This window comes from Terrapene carolina, unplaced genomic scaffold (assembly GCF_002925995.2).
Source record: "Terrapene carolina triunguis isolate 2854851 unplaced genomic scaffold, T_m_triunguis-2.0 Scaffold68, whole genome shotgun sequence".
Classification (NCBI taxonomy): domain Eukaryota; kingdom Metazoa; phylum Chordata; order Testudines; family Emydidae; genus Terrapene; species Terrapene triunguis.
Window position 1 is genome coordinate 43,527,391 of NW_020664419.1, and position 17,670 is coordinate 43,545,060.

Consider the following 17,670-nt stretch of genomic DNA (forward strand, 5'->3'; position numbering starts at 1 on the left):
CTAAAGTGCTGATAGAACATTGGAAGCTGCCATCATTGCATCAACACATCCTGACCAAGAAGAGGAAAATCTCAGGCTAACTCAGATAGTGCTTTAGTCAAAGACTAATAGGTATGGCAAGAAGAAAGTTATCATACAATTATGTAATGGGCAAGTGGTGGATTAGCTGAATTGGATTTTGTTGTAATTTGCTATAAATGGAATTTTCTTGAAAAGATAGCCTTGGTGAATACTGGGACAGTAATGGGCAATTCTACTCTGACAAGTGACAGTGTAAGAATGGGGCTCTCTCACTCAGTTGATTTGCTCCTTGTGACAAAAACCTGGTATCACTGCAGTCAATGGGAGTTTTGTTATTGATTGCAATGTGTTGTGTGTATTCAGAATATCTCCTTGCTTTAGTGACAAATATATATACTACTTTTATTATTAAAATATTTTTACTATTTCTGTTAGCACTGTAAAACCAGCACAGGTTTCAGAGAATGAACTGGTTTCTATGCTGGTTCACAGAGATCAACAGAACTGATACCCAATTGGCCACTGCAAGTCCAAATTCTCTGCAGCTCCATTAAGATCCTCAGAGTCTGTAACTGAGGGCAGAATATAAAGATAGCAAGAGTTGCACAGATACAACTTTGCTCTTACAGCCTTTATTAACTTGTTTCTCTTAAAATCACTGTTTATGAGGCCAGAATATCTTGGCAGAACACAGATGAACATGATGTGTGCATTCTTTCTTAAGACCACAGACTTAAAAAAACAATGATTTCAGGATATTCCTCAGGGTATGCCAAGACCCTGTTTTCTAAACCTTTTTGGCCTTTTAACCATCTCTCCTCCAGCTTTTATGACCATCCAGCAACTGTCTGAGGTAGTCTGTTCTTCATGGAGAAACCATTCCTATAGTCTCACCCTACTCCACCTATTACTTAGGCTTCATGCTCTGGGTTGAACTGGACTGAAGTGAATGCAATTTTTCTAGCGCACTGGGGAACATACAGTTTGACCAGGGTTCCTGCTGCTCATCGTCAGTTGGCCTGAAGTCCTCTCTTGTGGCTTTAATAAAGTTGCTTCCATGAGGCCCCTCCTGGAATGCTCACTGCACCGTTTGTTGTGCTGGAGAAGCTGGTCCCTGTACTGCTGTGAAAGCTTTGCTAGGACGTGTTAATTTTTACAGTAATCCCGTTCCTGGCCCAATTGCTTTTAGTGGTTAGAATATTGCTTAACTAGCATTTAAGAATATACAGAAACTGGTTAAATCTTAATTCAGCATTTGAATTTAATAATATGCAAAGGTAGATAAAAAAGGGAAGCTGGAGCCCTAGAGAAGGAGGGCCCAGGCAAGTTGCGCCAGGAAAATGGTTTGAAAATACCTTTGGTGCAATCCAGAGGGGAAATAAACTGCTCCTCAGTTCAGAAGTGCTGTCTCTCTTTAAATCAAGACTAAAAGTAATCCCCAAGCAGGGATTGTTTTGATAGGATGAATTTCACAAGTGGTAGGTTAGTTTCAGAACCACAGACTAACCCCCTTCAGTTAAAACACTGACATGACTGATGTTATTTGGGTTTGGAAAAGTTTTGCCCTCCAATGTCTATTTCTGTTTTCCAGAAGGAACTGAAGAGAACAAATAGTAATTGCAAATAAAAGTCTGACCTATGCTGACAAGAGCATAGAAATCCAGACACGAGGATGATGCTTTTTACTTAAAGCTCCTTGTAATGCAAAGTTACTTGTCATGTGATGTAACTCTCTTTGCACTGGCAGAGTTGGCCAAGACAGTCTAGCAGAGGGCCTGATTCAGTGCCCACTGAAGTCAATGTAAAGATTCCCATTTACTCTTTGGGCATTGGCGCAGGCCCAGACAGAGTATTTTTTTCTGAATTAATAGGCTTAACTCCCCCACCCCCAAGTCTATCTCTACTCAGGCTTCCCTATAATCTAGCAAGAGTTTCAGCCTTCGCAGCTTTTGGTAACCTTCTGCTTACTCACCTCAGTCCTTACTTTTTATCTGGCTCATCCCTTCCCACCTTGTGGCCTGCCTGCCAGAGAGTTCACCAGGGAGTTAATCCCTCTCTGCAAGCTATTGGGTCTCTGGAAACTTTCAAAAAGGATTTCATAACAAATAAAAGGGGGAAATTGCAGTATGCAACAGAAAAGGACCAAATCATTACAGTAGTACTGCTGTAAGTAAGCTCTAGTGGTTTATACCATTACTATTGGAATATTTTCATAGATTATCTAGGTGAAGAGGGTGTGAGACAGCCACAGTTTACCACAGGCCTCACATGACCCAAATTGCACATAGTCAAAATGGCCCAGGGCATGTAGCTGCTAGGATATAGGATTGCTGCAGCTATGCACTGTTTTTGCGCCTCATAAGCAAGGGCAGAAGAGAAACTGCTGTCATGTGAGAACTTACCTAGGGAGAGAAGATGGTGGCTGCTCCGTGGGACCCCAAAAGGCTCCCAACAGAGATCTCCCTCCTCTCTATCTTCAGCATGCGGTCACCACTTCTCTGCAGGCCTATGCTGCACAGATCTCCTGTCTTGTGTGCAGAGGCTCTCTAAGCAGCATCTCCTCCCTTGTTACAGAGCATGTTAGCCCCCTTATTAAAAAGTATTCTACACTTTTTTTTTTAAATAAAGGGAAGCACTGCTTATATGTGCGCTGTCACAAGAGGACGTATTAACTGAGATACAGTGACAACAGGGGAGTAGGGAGGCATAATAGCAATGGATGAGACAATGGCAGAGGTGAGAATAGTGGAGAAATAGCAAACAGGAATGGAGATGCACTCACAGTGTGGGAGGCAGTATCATCAGAAAAGGGGGCTCATGGGAAAGAGAGTGACATTGGGGCAATAGGGGAAGACAGTTAGTAGACATGGATAGGGAAACAGTGGTGTTGCCAGGTCATGGCCTTTGCCTCCTGATCAGTGTAAGATTGTACGTTTCTACGTACAGAGTGCCTTGAAAGTGATATCCAAATGCTGACTGATTAATGGCTCATTTCTGGCATTTAGCCACAATCCCATGCTGAGGGTGATGCAGAGCCATTTAACTCCAGTGGGAGCACTGGGAGGCATTCTGCAGAAAAGGTGGAGGGAGCAATACCCCTTTAAGGGGTGAAGCACACTTCCTTCCACCTCCCTGGCTGGCCTCCATGGTGGTGGTGATTCTGGATAGCTGCATAAGGAGGCAGGGGTCCTTGTTTCCATATCCATGCAGGTGAATAAGGGCTAGCTACAAATTAGCCCTAAAAGATCTTATAGCATAACCAGTAGTTAATAAACAGATATAATTACAGTGATTCCTCACAACTTGATCTCCAGTTTAGTCACTAACACTTTTAATTGCATTCTGGGTTCATTTGAATGTATATTATTATGGCTGTATTAAAATTGGCAAATGTTTCTGATGACAAGATCCTGATGTAAATGGGCATAGCTCCAGACTCTGGCCCAGTGAATTCGCATGGTATAGAATCAGGACAGAATTTGGTTCTCTGTGTCCCTGGCATTTTTGTATTTGGACATAATGTTCTTGAGAAGTAAAGTCAAAATTATGCATAGTAAAGAAAACATTTTGTTGACAGATCATACATCCCAATGGGACATTTATGGCTTTACATTTGTGCTATGTTATACATTTGCTTTACAATGTAAATTGATTGTGTAAAAATATCTATATTATCACATTTTGACAATGCAAAGAAGTCAGATTTTTAAATGTTACCTTTGTGCTTTGCCTGTAGATGCTTCCTTAAAAAAACAAAACAAAACAAAAAAGTCAATGCATTATTTAAAACTTATGTCTGAAATTGTAAGACTAATGCTATCAGATTTAAGGCCTTTGGAGAAGAGTCCAACATAGTTTACACACCACTGCACCTATTAATAGACCTGACTCCCTTTTCTTTCAATGTCAACTGTAACATTAATCCTTGTTTTAAATCATAGTGTCTCAAATATCAGCTGCCACTAGTTGCAGAGTTCTCTTTCAGTTTATATCAGAGAGCCCAATGGAGTCTTTTGAAGAACCCAGTCAGATTAGAAGGGATAACTTATTAGAAGTTCCTGCTTTAAATGACTCCCTTTCAGAAGATGAAGATATTAAAGGTACCCTTAAGCCTCGTTTCTCCCCCCTTCCCCGAAGGCGGAATTCTGCTTCTTCAGAAGACATGGACGCAGAACCCCCATCTACCATTGCAAGAAAAGTTTCATTTGCTGATGCATTCGGCTTTGATCTTGTGTCTGTTAAAGAGTTTAATACCTGGGACGTTCCAATCACATCACAAAATGATGACTTAGAAGTTAAAGTTTTAACTGCGGAGGAATATTTTCTCTCTCCACTGTTTATATTACCTGCCTCACAAGAAGACCTTTTGCAAAAAGTGCGTGTACAGAAAGTACTGCTAGAGTCAATTGAATTCCTACCTGGGATAACATGTATGAAGGGCATTATTCGAGTTCTAAATGTATCTTTTGAAAAGTTGATATATGTGAGAATGTCACTGGATGACTGGTTAACTTACTATGACATCTTAGCAGAATATGTGCCTAATTCTTGTGATGGTGAAACTGACCAGTTCTTCTTTAAGATTTCATTGGTTCCTCCTTATCAGAGAAATGGAGCTAAAGTTGAGTTCTGTATACGTTATGAGACATCTGTTGGTACATTCTGGGCAAACAACGATGACAAAAATTACATACTACTCTGTCATAAGAAAGAAACTGTGCAGGAGGTGGATGATGCATCTCATGAAGAGGCTACTGACAAATACATCAAAGGTTGCTTAAAGACAACGCCAAGCAGGTGAGGTGACTTCTTATTAGTTTTCACTAGTTTTCAAAGTCCTCAAATACAACAGTCACTATTTAAAAGTCAGCATTTTGTCAACAATAATCACACAGTATCAGAGGGGTAGCTGTGTTAGTCTGGATCTGTAAAAAGCGAAGTGGGTATTCACCCACGAAAGCTTATGCTCCAATATGTCTGTTAGTCTATAAGGTGCCACAGGACTTTGTCGCTTTTTAATAATCACACAGATGTATCTGAGACACCAGTTTTTCCATATTTGAGAAAAGAGAATAATTGGTAACTTTGTGGTATCTGCTGTTTAATGCTGATTTTTTAACTGCAACCATTAAGCTTTGCTTCCACTTGTTGTCCAGGATTACTAAAACCATTCTGCTCAAGAACTGTTTTCAGTAAAGCACATACTTATTTAATACAATTGTGTTAAGCCATGAGGTCAAATGTTATTATTACTAAATATGCCACGTTTGCTGTTGGTTGGGAAGGTAAATGTGGGTTCTGCAGCTACATGAAGTAATAAAAATTAAGGGGTAAACACTGATTTTAATCTCTACAGCATGGAATTACAATTAACATCAGTGGGAATTTGGCTGCACACTAAGGTGGGTTTATAGTCCCAAAAATTTTAAATTCAGTTCTTTGGCATATCAAAAACCTTTCTAAAGCAAAAAATATCCCCAGATTTTTTTATGATTTATGTCACAATAGGTGTGTACTGTGAATTCATATGGAATTTTCTAAATGTCATTACTAAAAACAAAAACCAGTAAGGGTGGTTCAGGAAGCTAATAACTCAGGGAAGGGACTTGTTTCACTCAGAGCAGCTGGAACAATCTTCTCTGTCATTGGCTGGGCTATGCCGCAGGCGTCCTGTAGTGAGATCTTCTTCCCAGCAGTGATGGATGTTTCTATGGGCACTGAAAAAATCTTAAACAGGCGAGAATACAAAGGAGATTAACAGTGACATACAAAAAAATAGACAAACACAGGGCACATTAAAATAAGGCTTATCATGCAAATCTGTTGGTTTATTTTAAAACAATGTCTGCAGATATGTACTATAATAACTAGAAAGGAAAAAGTTAATGGATAAATTATGACTTAAACCCACAAACTCAAGGAAATTCAGGAATATATCTGAACTTCTGGATTCCTATTTTCTATTTAACTCAACCTGTTATACATAAATAAAGCATCACATGTATGGGCTCTGCTCCCTCTCCCATTGAAGTCAATGGCAAAACTCCCATTGCATGATCAAGCCCATGGAGCCCAATCCTGCAGTTTTTGCTCAGGCACCATCCCAGTAGAAATCAATGGGAATGTTACTTGACCGAGGACAGCAGAATCAGGACCATGTTTTGTCTACAGTTCTCTCTGCAATATCAAGGCACAACAGGTGAATTAATGATGAATTTTCAGCCTTAATTTTCTGTGTAACTTCTCAGTCAGACAATGCTATTTTACATTTGTGGTTTTAAATGCATATGGCCTATACTTCCCAGTCTGAGCAAAAGTGAAGGGCAGGATACTCGTAGCCCAACTGCAACAGAGGCTGAAGGTGCAGGGAGAAAGAAGTCAGTTGAGGACCCTAACCCTGCAGATTGCTGCCAGACTTGAAGGGCAATACCTCTTCTATCTCTGTTACCCAACTGCTGTGATGAGCATCTACCACTTCCAGTTGTTCGCAATAACTGAACGGAAGAGCATGCAATGGGACTTAATGGTGCTGCAGGCATTAATTCTCTGAGTTCTCCTATGGCTTGCCTAGAATCAGGGTATGGGAAAGAAGCATACCGTGCTATGGATTCTCCCTGCCATCCCTTTATATGCTAACTTCTGACATGGGGTCAGACAGAAGAATGAAAAATAAGAAAGGAGGTAACATCCCATTTAGCCACCTTCCCCTCCAAAATGCCCCATGTGACTTCCATTATGGATTTGTTCCCTCCCATACCATGCAGCAGGGAACCAAATGTATGTTTTTGTGGTAATATAAATAAAAGTCCTGCTGCCTCAGTCACATGAAGGTCCCTTTGCATGACATCAGCAAATTGCATTGACACCCACTTTAAATACCAGAGCAGCGTAAAGAGGCCTTAGTGTAAATAAAAGCACTCTCAAAGGATCTATAGAATCTGTCTTAAAAATTCTCTCTGGTCCCTGAAAGACTATGTGGGCCTGAATCTAATGTCACATCAGTGTGAATCCATGGACTTCAGGAGAATTACAATGTTCACTGGTGCGAGATCAGATTCAGGCTCTCTGGCTCCAAAAGCACTATTACTTACAGTGCATGCAGTACGTCCATAGCTAAGGGTTATTGCTACCTAGTCATGAAAACAGAGAATTTTAAATGTTAAATCTCATCTAATGTGATTAGAGTGTTTTTTCTATCAGACAGACACCAAGGCCAAATCAATAAGAACATCTGGTCAACGTTTTTGAAAATCAGGGCACTTACTCAGGTACCTACATATGGACTAACAGATGCTTAACGTTAAGGACAAATTTTAAAAGTCTTTAAATCTCATCTCAAAACATGGATAATTTGCCTGACGGATCATGCATCTTTCAGATACATAAGTATTTAAGAACTTTTTAAGAAAGGGATTTTTAACCAGATAGGTTTATCAACTGTGGGCCAAACTCTGCTTGCCTAGTGCAGTGACTTCAGTGTGAACTACTTGTGAGAATAAGAAGAAAAGGCTAGCATGCACTGTCAGAAATAAGTTACTGAGGATACACAATAGTGGCCCATCTTGTCACTTTATGGGACTACTCACATGAGTCAGGACTATTTGTCTGAGTCAGGGCAGGAATGGGCCCTGCAACATCATTATTTTTAAGAAACTGGACCCCTCAACATGGGTTCAACATACCATAATTTCATAATGAAAAGTGAACCTCTTGACTTATAAAAATTGAAAAGCACCGGGGTGTGATTATCAGAAACACACAAGTGCTTTTGAAAATCCTGGCACAATACTATTCCTCCCCCCACACACACTTCTGTACTTAAACATGGCTAAACAGATCTGTTCTAAACTTTTTGCCTTCCTCTGTGTCCTTCCATGTTGAGATTCAATCAAACATGAATTTTAATATCTGATGTATAACACCTTTCAAAAACTGTATCAGAATTGACAGTATAATATGTAGAAAAATGTCTTGCTATAATCGGATGCTTTTACAAGCCTCAAAAATCATTTATATTCAATGGAGTTTTGAATAGTTCAAAAACTGATTCAAAGGAGTTTTTATAATGCACGTTATTTGCTTTTTATTTGTTGGCCTGTTTGAGATTGTGCATTTGCCTTACAAAGTCTCATAAGTATACAAGTCACAGAAAGGGGAAAAGAATATTAAACTCAAACTAATTACATTCTAGCATTTAATAATTTGAAGGTCAGCATTTAGAAAAGAGAACAGTTGGAAAATGCATATGATTTGAATCACATGCATCCTAACAGATTAACAAATATAGCATTGTATAAGCAATAGTTGAAGTGAAAATTGACAAATTGTGCCACTCACTCGGGTATCTTAACTCCATTTTTCTTAAATAGAAGGTGATTTCCTACTAGTTCCATTAGACTGTACCTAAGAAAATTGTCTGTAATACATAGTAGCAAGTATCTGATGAGCTGTGGAAACACTTTCAGTAAGGCACAATTTGTATTATATTTCAACAAGGCACAGACAATGAATCTGAACTATGGCCCTTGGTCCTAGAGTTTCATATATGATTGTGTCGTGGATTGATGCTAATACTGTCTTTGGTCATTATTTGCCTGAAGTCATTGGAACAGTGGTAGCAAGCATATGAGAGATGTGGCTGATTGGCATAAATATTATGCCAAGAAGCAGATATGGAAACAGTTGGAGTACATGTAAGCATCAATGCAGTGTAATTCATGATGACAGTGTGTGCACATTTGGCTCCCTACCCTCTTTGAAATGGCTGGTGGATACTGTTATTTTTATCATAACTGCTAGAGATATCACCCACTTGCTTCTCTCACTCTTTCCCCAAAATGGTACTTTCTAAATTGATGGTGCAGTTCAATAAGCTGATTGGTTGGTTTCGTGCTTTCTTTCCTAGAAGTAGATTCTTAATTGTTTTATTGTAGCATTCTTCAAGAGTTAATACATCAATTGACTTTTCTCTGTGGACTGTTGAAGTGATGCTAGTTTGAAACAGAAACAAAAATAAGGACAAAGTTTAGGGTGACGGCTATGTTATATGTAGTGAATAGGTGGAAGTTTAAAGGGTCAGATTTGATCGTCCATTTTGTCCATTTTGAGTTGCATAAGTGCAGAGTGGCCTTAAAGCTGCTGTTGATAGCTGGTGGTGAGTCTTCCTGCACAACTGTCTGCTGGTGGGCAGCTAGCAGAAGCTGCTCTGCTGGCTTCTGCTCCAGCTGCTCCCCACTCCTGGCAGAAGTGAAAGAAGAAGGCATATTGGGGACATAACGTGGTAGAGCTCCCCGGTGCCCAATCCTCTGCTGGCATAAGGTCCCTGAGGGCCAATGTTGTTTCCTTGCAGCTCTAGCCTGTGCCAGGGTCAGACAGTCCTGAATCAATGAGCTCCAACCAATTCCCCATGTCTTTGCCTCCACATCTGAGTGTGGCTGGGAGGGAGTGGAGAGTCAAGGCTGGAAGAACCTGAGAACTACTCTAGAGCATGTTTGCTCCAGGAGTGTTGGTACAATGACAAGATGCCATATATAAAAGAAGGGGTTTAAATTATCTTTTCTTTTTAATCTTTGCTTTTGATTATTGTACATCACAATCAGAAAGAGGGAAACAGTGAGTGAAAAAGGTATTAAAACATGAGCTTCCTGCTTTGTGTACAGCTGTTTAATCTCAAGGTTGTTATGGAAAATCTTAAATCGTAAGTGTACACCTCGGTCAACATACAGACATGGGGATTTGACTAAAGCTTATTACTATTATTAGGAAATGACTATATTCACATTTCTTATCACGAGAGCAGCTGTTCCCTACTTCTGTTAGAGCAGGCTGTCCATTCACAAGGAGCCAGCTGAAAGAGCAGCATTACTGCTGTTGTCAAGCCAGCCCTGATGTTCCCAGCTTGCTCTCTATATTCTTCCTATCACTACAGGTCAAAATCTGCAGAGGGCAGTTCTCACAGCTAGAGTGGTCATGCCTCCAGTAAGAGTGATGATAACATGCTCACGGAGCCCAGTCTTAGAATCATAGAATCATAGAATATCAGGGTTGGAAGGGACCTGAGGAGGTCATCTAGTCCAACCCCCTGCTCAAAGCAGGACCAATTCCCAACTAAATCATCCCAGCCAGGGCTTTGTCAAGCCGGGCCTTAAAAACCTCCAAGGAAGGAGACTCCACCACCTCCCTAGGTAACGCATTCCAGTGCTTCACCACCCTCCTAGTGAAATAGTGTTTCCTAATATCCAACCTAGACTTCCCCCACTGCAACTTGAGACCATTGCTCCTTGTTCTGTCATCTGCCACCATTGAGAACAGCCGAGTTCCATCCTCTTTGGAACCCCCCTTCAGGTAGTTGAAGGCTGCTATCAAATCCCCCCTCATTCTTCTCTTCTGGAGACTAAACAATCCCAGTTCCCTCAGCCTCTCCTCATAAGTCATGCGCTCCAGACCCCTAATCATTTTTGTTGCCCTCCGCTGGACTCTTTCCAATTTTTCCACATTTTCCACAGTCTTGCCCCCATTAAAGTCTATGATAGTCAGAGCCTACAGTTCCATCACGCCCTGGCTGTGGAATTCACTCCTTGCCACACAATTGTGCTCATGCAGCCAAGATTTCATTTTAAAAAAAATGCTATTTCTAGCTCTCATGGTTTTGAAGCAAACCTTGAAAATGTGAAACAAGTGCAAAACACTGCAGTGCTGCCTTCCTGAGTCTGCAGACAGCCTGAAACAATATATCTGAGAGCTGTTCATTTTAGCAGAAAAATCTAGCTAATATGCCTACACCACTGTCCCAAATAGGTTCCTAAGCCTTCTCAAGTACCAAAACGACCAATGTCCAGCTACCTACCTGCCAAAACTTGCAGCTTCCACCCCCATGCATGCCAGGTTTGTATAATTTTTGGTGGTGCCCAGAATGGGTCCAAGCAGAGCCGTCTCGTCCATAGGACAGACCGGGGCAACTGCCCTAGGCCCTGCATTTTGGGGGCCCCGCACTTCAGGGGGACGTGGGGTCCAGGGTGGTCTGTGGGGTTAATGGCACTGGCAGAAGTGAGCAACCTGGACCCAGCCCGCCCCGCTCCGCTCTGCCCCAACGGCTCACGGCATTGCTTTGGGGAGGGGGCAGAAGCCGGAAAGAGGTGGGGCGGGATCTTGGGGGAAGGTGTAGAATGGAGACGGGGAGAGGGCGGAGCAGGGGCAGGCTGGGGCCGGGTCACTTGCTGCTGCCAGCCAAGAGCTGTTCTGTCCCTAGGATGGACTAGGGCAACCGCCCCGGGCCCTGTGATTTGCGGGGCCCTGTGCGTCAGGAGGACGTGGGGTCCAGGGCAGCCTGGGGAATTAGTGGGGGGCCTGGCGCCGGCAGCTGCAAGTGACCCCTGCTCCGCCCCCTCCCCGCCCCCATTCCACCCCTTCCCCAAGCCCCCACCCCTACCTCATCTCTTTCCGGCTTCCGCCCCCTCCCCTGAGTGATGATGGGAGCTGGCGAAGTGGAGTAAAGTGGGGCGGGATGGGACTGGGTCACTCGCTGCTGCCGGCACCAGGCCCCCCACTAACTCCCCAGGCCGCCCTGGACCCCGCATCCCCCTGTAGTGCGGGGCCCCCCAAAGCACGGTAAGCCCATACATTGGTGGAGCCTGGCCCATGTTCCTAAATATTGATGGAGCATGGACACCACGGGCCCATATAACTCACTGCTTACCTCCACCCCGACAACTTTTATTTTGAAATTAGGCATCATCATTACAAAAGTTTGCAGCATATTCAAAACTGAAGTCTGGGGATAGAAAAATTAATGTAATGAACCAACAAAATAAACAACATACCGCTAAGGGCTACAGTACTGACTGCTATTCATTTTCATATATAATTGTAAACGTATTTTTGGTCTGCTTCTGTAATGACCACACCATCTCCATCAGGATAGACTTCCTTTTTAAGTTTGGGTAATTGGTATTGTAAAGTATGAGAAATATTGGTCATGGTGAAGCTTGCTTGTGTGAAACTTGATTAAAAAAGACAGGTGTTTTGCAATTTGACTATCTTTTCTCAACCATACCGATTTTATTACTTAAGTGGCCAAATCACCTAACTTAGTTCTTTGTACATTATTTATCTTTAATTTTACATTTAGGCATGCTGAACGGTTTAAGTGTGTGAGACTCTTCTGCAGCCACTATAATTTCATTGGCTTCTTTAGGCGATATCACTATATTGACATTTATAATAACTATGGGCCTGATCCTGCAACATCCACATGAGTAACTTTATGCATCTGGGTAGTCCCTTTGAACTTCATGGGACTTCTCATGTGTGTAAGTGTTTGCAGAACTAGGGCCTGTGTCTGCAAGCTTTCATGCCACTGCTTAAGGATTTTAGGACAAATGGAAATATACTGCTGAAATGAACGGTTGTACTCTATTGTTCATTGTCTCTATTGTCTGTCAAAGTCCGTTTGCCCACTGAACTAACATCATAATGAACATTTCAGTATTGTCTTCGACCCACCATTCATGTGCAGTTCATAAATGTTCTTTAAACACAGTCTCAAAAAACTGGAAAGTTGTCATTATTTCAAATCCAGCCTAGTTCAGTACTAATCAAAAATTATTAGTAACCTGATGGCTGTTCAGTGAACTGTTTTATGGTCTCAGTCCAGTTGTCAGCTGGGAAGTGTCCACATCACAAGTTATATTTTTCTGTATCTATGAGTAAACATTTAAAGTGTCTAAAATTTGTTTACATGAAACATAGCCTGGCAGCATGAGAAACATATTTAATTAGTGGGTTTGTTACTAGAGTCACTCTAGCTGTTTATTCTGATGAAGAATTTTGAGTCATGATCCAGCCACAGCCTTCTGGCTCTGAAGCTGAAGACAATAGATTTCAATTGCTTTGAAATAATTACTGAAGGCTAACCACATATAATTTTTAAACATAAAACTTGGATTCCCCTGCCAAATAGAAGAAGGGAAAAATAAGTAAAATAGGCACTTTAACAGCTAAATACGGCCCATGTCCTGGGATGAGGGAAGGGGAAAGACAGCTACAAAAATAAGAACAAGAAGCCATGTCTGTGCTAGGAATGGCTATCTAGTCCATAATCTTTCAGTGGCACACAAGAAAATGTTGGGTGATGTGGCTGGCTAACATGTCAATGCCCAATAGGAGCATGGTTTTCTAGATACCTCTAGCTGATGTATGTCCTCAGCTGCAAGAACCAGCTGACTTTGTGACTAGAGCAGGGCAAGAAACAGTTTTCTTGTCTTGGAGAGTTTTTTTCCTTTCCTGAATTGGGATAACAAAGCAAAATCTCAGAAATGTTAGTGAATCAACAACTCCCCCCCCCCCCAAAAAAATTGGGGGCAAGTCAACATTTTGTTTTGATTTCGATCATATATATATATTATGTATTCGGTAAATTTCAAAATGAATACTCATCATGAACCAAAACAAAACAAAAAACCCAACACTGTTTGTTTTCATTTTGAAAATGTCATGATAGGATGTTTTGACAATTCTGAATCTTTTCTTTCCAAAATTTCTTTGAGATGAGAAGTTTGTTGAAACAGACACTTTCCCACAAACAGTTTCAGTTTTGACAAATCACCATTTTGCAATGAGGAAAAAAAGAAAAGCTTTTTCTTGAAAAACTCCCCACCAACTCTAATGACCAATTATTTGTCCGTGGTGCCTGCTGACAGCAGTAGCAAAGAGTACTGTACCAGACTGCTGCATGCAATGCTGCTCTGCACCACTAGGACTTCTTGTGAATTAGACCCAAGAGTCAGAACCTCCGCTCCCCTTTGCTATGCAGGCTGTTGGGTGCATAGGCAGGTATTTGGACGTAAAATATCAGAGTTTACAATGGTCCTTGTGGCAAAGTTCCTGAGTGTATTAAACTCTCCTGTTCTTATTTTCTATTAGCATAAGAGAACAATTGGCACAAATCTCCTTGGTCTCCTAGCTTTTTTAATAGATATATTGATAGATATCTCATATTTGCCTTCTCTTTTTAATTCTAGTGATGCAAGAAAGATGAAAATCACTCCTTGTATTGATCATATCTTGGTATTTTTTTGCACATTCAGAGCCTTATTCAACCCATACCTGCTTCCAAGTTTCTACTGCATGCAAGCTTTCTAAGTCTCCCATGCGCCAAAGTCAGGGAACTGTCCTCAGGTAGTCCCCACTCACAAGCGGCAGAATAGGGCTTTATATGGTCACCAATTGTGACTCCTTCACAAGGACACTATCTGTCTCTGTCTCACCTGACTGCCATCTATCTATCTATGGTTTCTCTATGGCACCTGTCACCTTCTTACAGAAGTGGCTTGGTATACTGCAGAGATAAGGTGGGTGAGGTAATATCTTTTATTGGACCAACTTCTGTTGGTGAGAGAGAAACAAGCTTTCGAGCAACACACAGAGCTCTGGAAATGACTGGAGAAAGCAAAAAAGTTTCTCAATACCTCTCCTGATATGGTAGCAGAGGGTTGTTGTTTTTTCTAGTTAACAGTGCAGGAAATGCTTTAAAGGAGGTCACGTAGTCTGAAACCTTCTCTCTGTCTGACTTCTCCAAAATAGATTTAACATGATAGAGGTGAAGGAGCCTGGTGGATAAGAGGATAAAAACCCCACAATGGCATTCAGGAAGGACAAGAGAATGGGACCCTCACACCCCTCCCCAATCCCTTGCCACAACAGCAATTTGAGGTTGGGCCCGTACTCTCTCCTTGTCCAATGGGAGTCAGAGGTCCACTACCTTGTTCAGTGATCTGGGAAAGAGACACCTCTTTCACTCTCATACCAAGCTTAAAAAACTAACAACGTTCCTGAAATTTAACCACTGACTCTCTGCAGCTATACAAGGGGAGAGCACACATCTTCAACAGATGGACTGGGGATGGGCACACTGGTAACAAGAAATAGTATTGCTAATTTACAAGGTTCCTTAACATAATCCCTCAGCAGCTCTGTTATGCCTGTCTTTTTTTAGTATTCCCCTTGCCCACCATGCAGACCTTGTCTCTGCAGAAGTTAGCCCATGGTATGAGTGACTGAAGTTGGTTTCTGAGAGTTCTGTGTACCAAAGAGCGGTGTAACATGTCTTCAGGATTAGGTTCTTTATATTATTCTTCTGCAGCTATCTCCATAATGCTCCATATCTTAATGCTCTATGACTGTGCTACAGTGATATCTGGTAAGATACGTAGTTACCATATATATGGCTAGTCTAGCTTCATTCAAGATATGAGCAATACACTGCCTGCATCTTTTCAAAAGCATCATAACTCTAAGATGAGCCATAAAAATTAGAGATGGACCATGCTAAGGTTAAAAATTGACTAGTTCCAGGCTAGGATTCAGGTTTGGATTTGATGGTACCAAAGTCTCCAACTTAGAAAGCTTCGTGACTTCATAGACGTATACTACATTTTATAGATTGCACAGGATTGCCACTTAAACTCAAGCTCTTTTATAATGAGCTAGAAAATAAAGCCTTATTTCCAGGGACTGTTTGCTTTGGGGCTATAATTATTTGTATCCCCAGACCTGGCCAAGGCACTTTATTCTGTGCCATCTATCTTCCCATTTCAATCATAAACTAAAACTTAAAAAAAGAAGAAAATATTAGCAATTGGAAGCAATAATCCCCCAGGAAGCACTATCCCAAATAATCTTTATCAAAAATAGGTTTATTACAAACATTGCCTGAACCCTATTGGGGATTATCTATTCAGCAAAAACATTCAATTCCCTCACAGCTGCTCCCTGGATCAATTGGCCCTCATAATATTATTCATCATTGTTGTATATTCCTCTTACATACAGTATCTCCACCTAGTCATTTGCTACCAGACTTTCTTTCTAATCTCTCCTTGTTTGGAAACCAATAATAATATTTTTGCCCTTTTATGGACCTTTTCTGGTTTCACCTCCTAGTTTGAGATGAGGCAACCAAAAGTGGGAAACACATTCAAAGTGGTTTATATAATCTTATAATTTATTCACTCTACATATGGGAATAGTCAGCTGTAGACTCCCTATGACTGTGTATCTTATTTGATTGATTGATTTTTGTGCAGATTTAATGCCTGTGAAAGAAACCGAATCGACTGTCCTGGATACTGAAGTCCTCTATTCACAGAACTGGAAGCAATGCAAGCTTCCTCTCACTGCCTTTCCAGTCTATCTCCACCCTGATTTAGTCCTTTGATGACGAGTCAGTCAGTCTCCATACCCGTTCAATCCTTGTCCTCTATGCTATGACTGTCAACATGGAAGCTAATTAGTGGCAGTTGTTTTGTTTGTTTGGTGATATCTGTCCACTAAGAATTAGACTGAGGCTCCTCTGAGACTATTGGTAGTTGAAGGTAATGTAATAATGTTATGCTTATAAGAAGCACACGGGACCTTTTTCAGGGGAAAAGGCAATATGCCACATTTATTGGAGATACAACAATTAGCATATGCATTCAATCACACACACACACACACACACACACTGTCCTGCCAGTCGATGTTATAGTTACCAGTCCAGAGTCTGGATCAATCTAGTGGCCAGCTAGGTTGATCACGAGTAGAGAGGAGCTGGGTTAGTCGGTCGCGACACGATGCTTTGGGGAAGTCTTGGCAGGACAAAGCCAAAGTTTCATGGCAAAGTACCCTGTTTATATAGTGATTTTCCTTCATTAGGACCAATGAGTTTTGCACCGTCATGCTGTAATCAATTGTCATTTGACGAGTGCTTGTTTTCTTAAATTGTTCTTCTCATCCTTTATCTTGTTCTTTCATCAGTCTCTCAGGGAGTTACCCATGCTGGTTTTGATCACAGCTATCTTGTCCCCATTGATGGAGGCCTGCCACATCTTTTAGCGTCGTCAATCTGCCCTCCTCTGACATCTCAATAGGGGCGTGTTGCAATCTCCTGGCGCCTTTACATCCGTGCTTGATTCCTGCCTAGAACATCTGGTCCAGTGATGGCCTTCACACTTATCTTCTAACACACACATTCCTCATTCACACACAAAATAGGATTGATTTACATAAAGCATTTGAACAGGAACATCAAATTGCAATGCAGGAGAAAACAATCATTGCATTCTTTTACTTATTTCAAAATGCTAAACCTACAACAAAGTGGTGACCCTAAAGGCTATTACTGCCTTGAAATCAGCTTCAGACATAAGATTCTGGCTAATGCATCTTTACCAATGGCACACTAGGCCATTCCTTTCTGCTTTCAGAAAGGGTGGCTGACAGAATATGGTCAAATCATATCATACATCAATACATTTAATACATCCTATGTTATTATTCTTTATACTTCATTCTAAATTATACAAAATACATAAAACATAAAATCCTAGTACTACAATAAGTCTCTGGAAAAGCAATCTTGCAATAAGGTATCAAATTTTACATATGACTTCAGTGTCATAGAATCTCCACTAATGGCACAAAATTTTTACCTTTTAACACTGTGGGGATGTATCATCCTTAAGCCAACCTAATGGAAAGTTCCATGAGAAGGTAAGGGTCACGATGGGACACTTGCCTGGCAATGGCTCATGGCCTTGTAAAACAAAGGCGCCCCCTGGTGGTTTAGGGATTATATAAAATGAGGTAAACAAGGTAATAAATCATGGCCTT

At 41.2% G+C, this 17,670-nt stretch overlaps 1 protein-coding gene across 1 annotated transcript in view; it reads left to right on the forward strand.

The window, feature by feature from the left end:
* The first annotated feature begins 4,005 nt into the window (after nucleotides 1-4,005).
* Nucleotides 4,006-17,670, forward strand: part of PPP1R3A (protein phosphatase 1 regulatory subunit 3A) — a 44,651-nt gene continuing 30,986 nt past the window's right edge. The window contains exon 1 of the mRNA XM_024207168.1: nucleotides 4,006-4,818. Coding sequence (XP_024062936.1) covers nucleotides 4,025-4,818 — 794 coding nt within the window. The 5' untranslated portion in view covers nucleotides 4,006-4,024. The remainder of the gene's footprint in view (nucleotides 4,819-17,670) is intronic.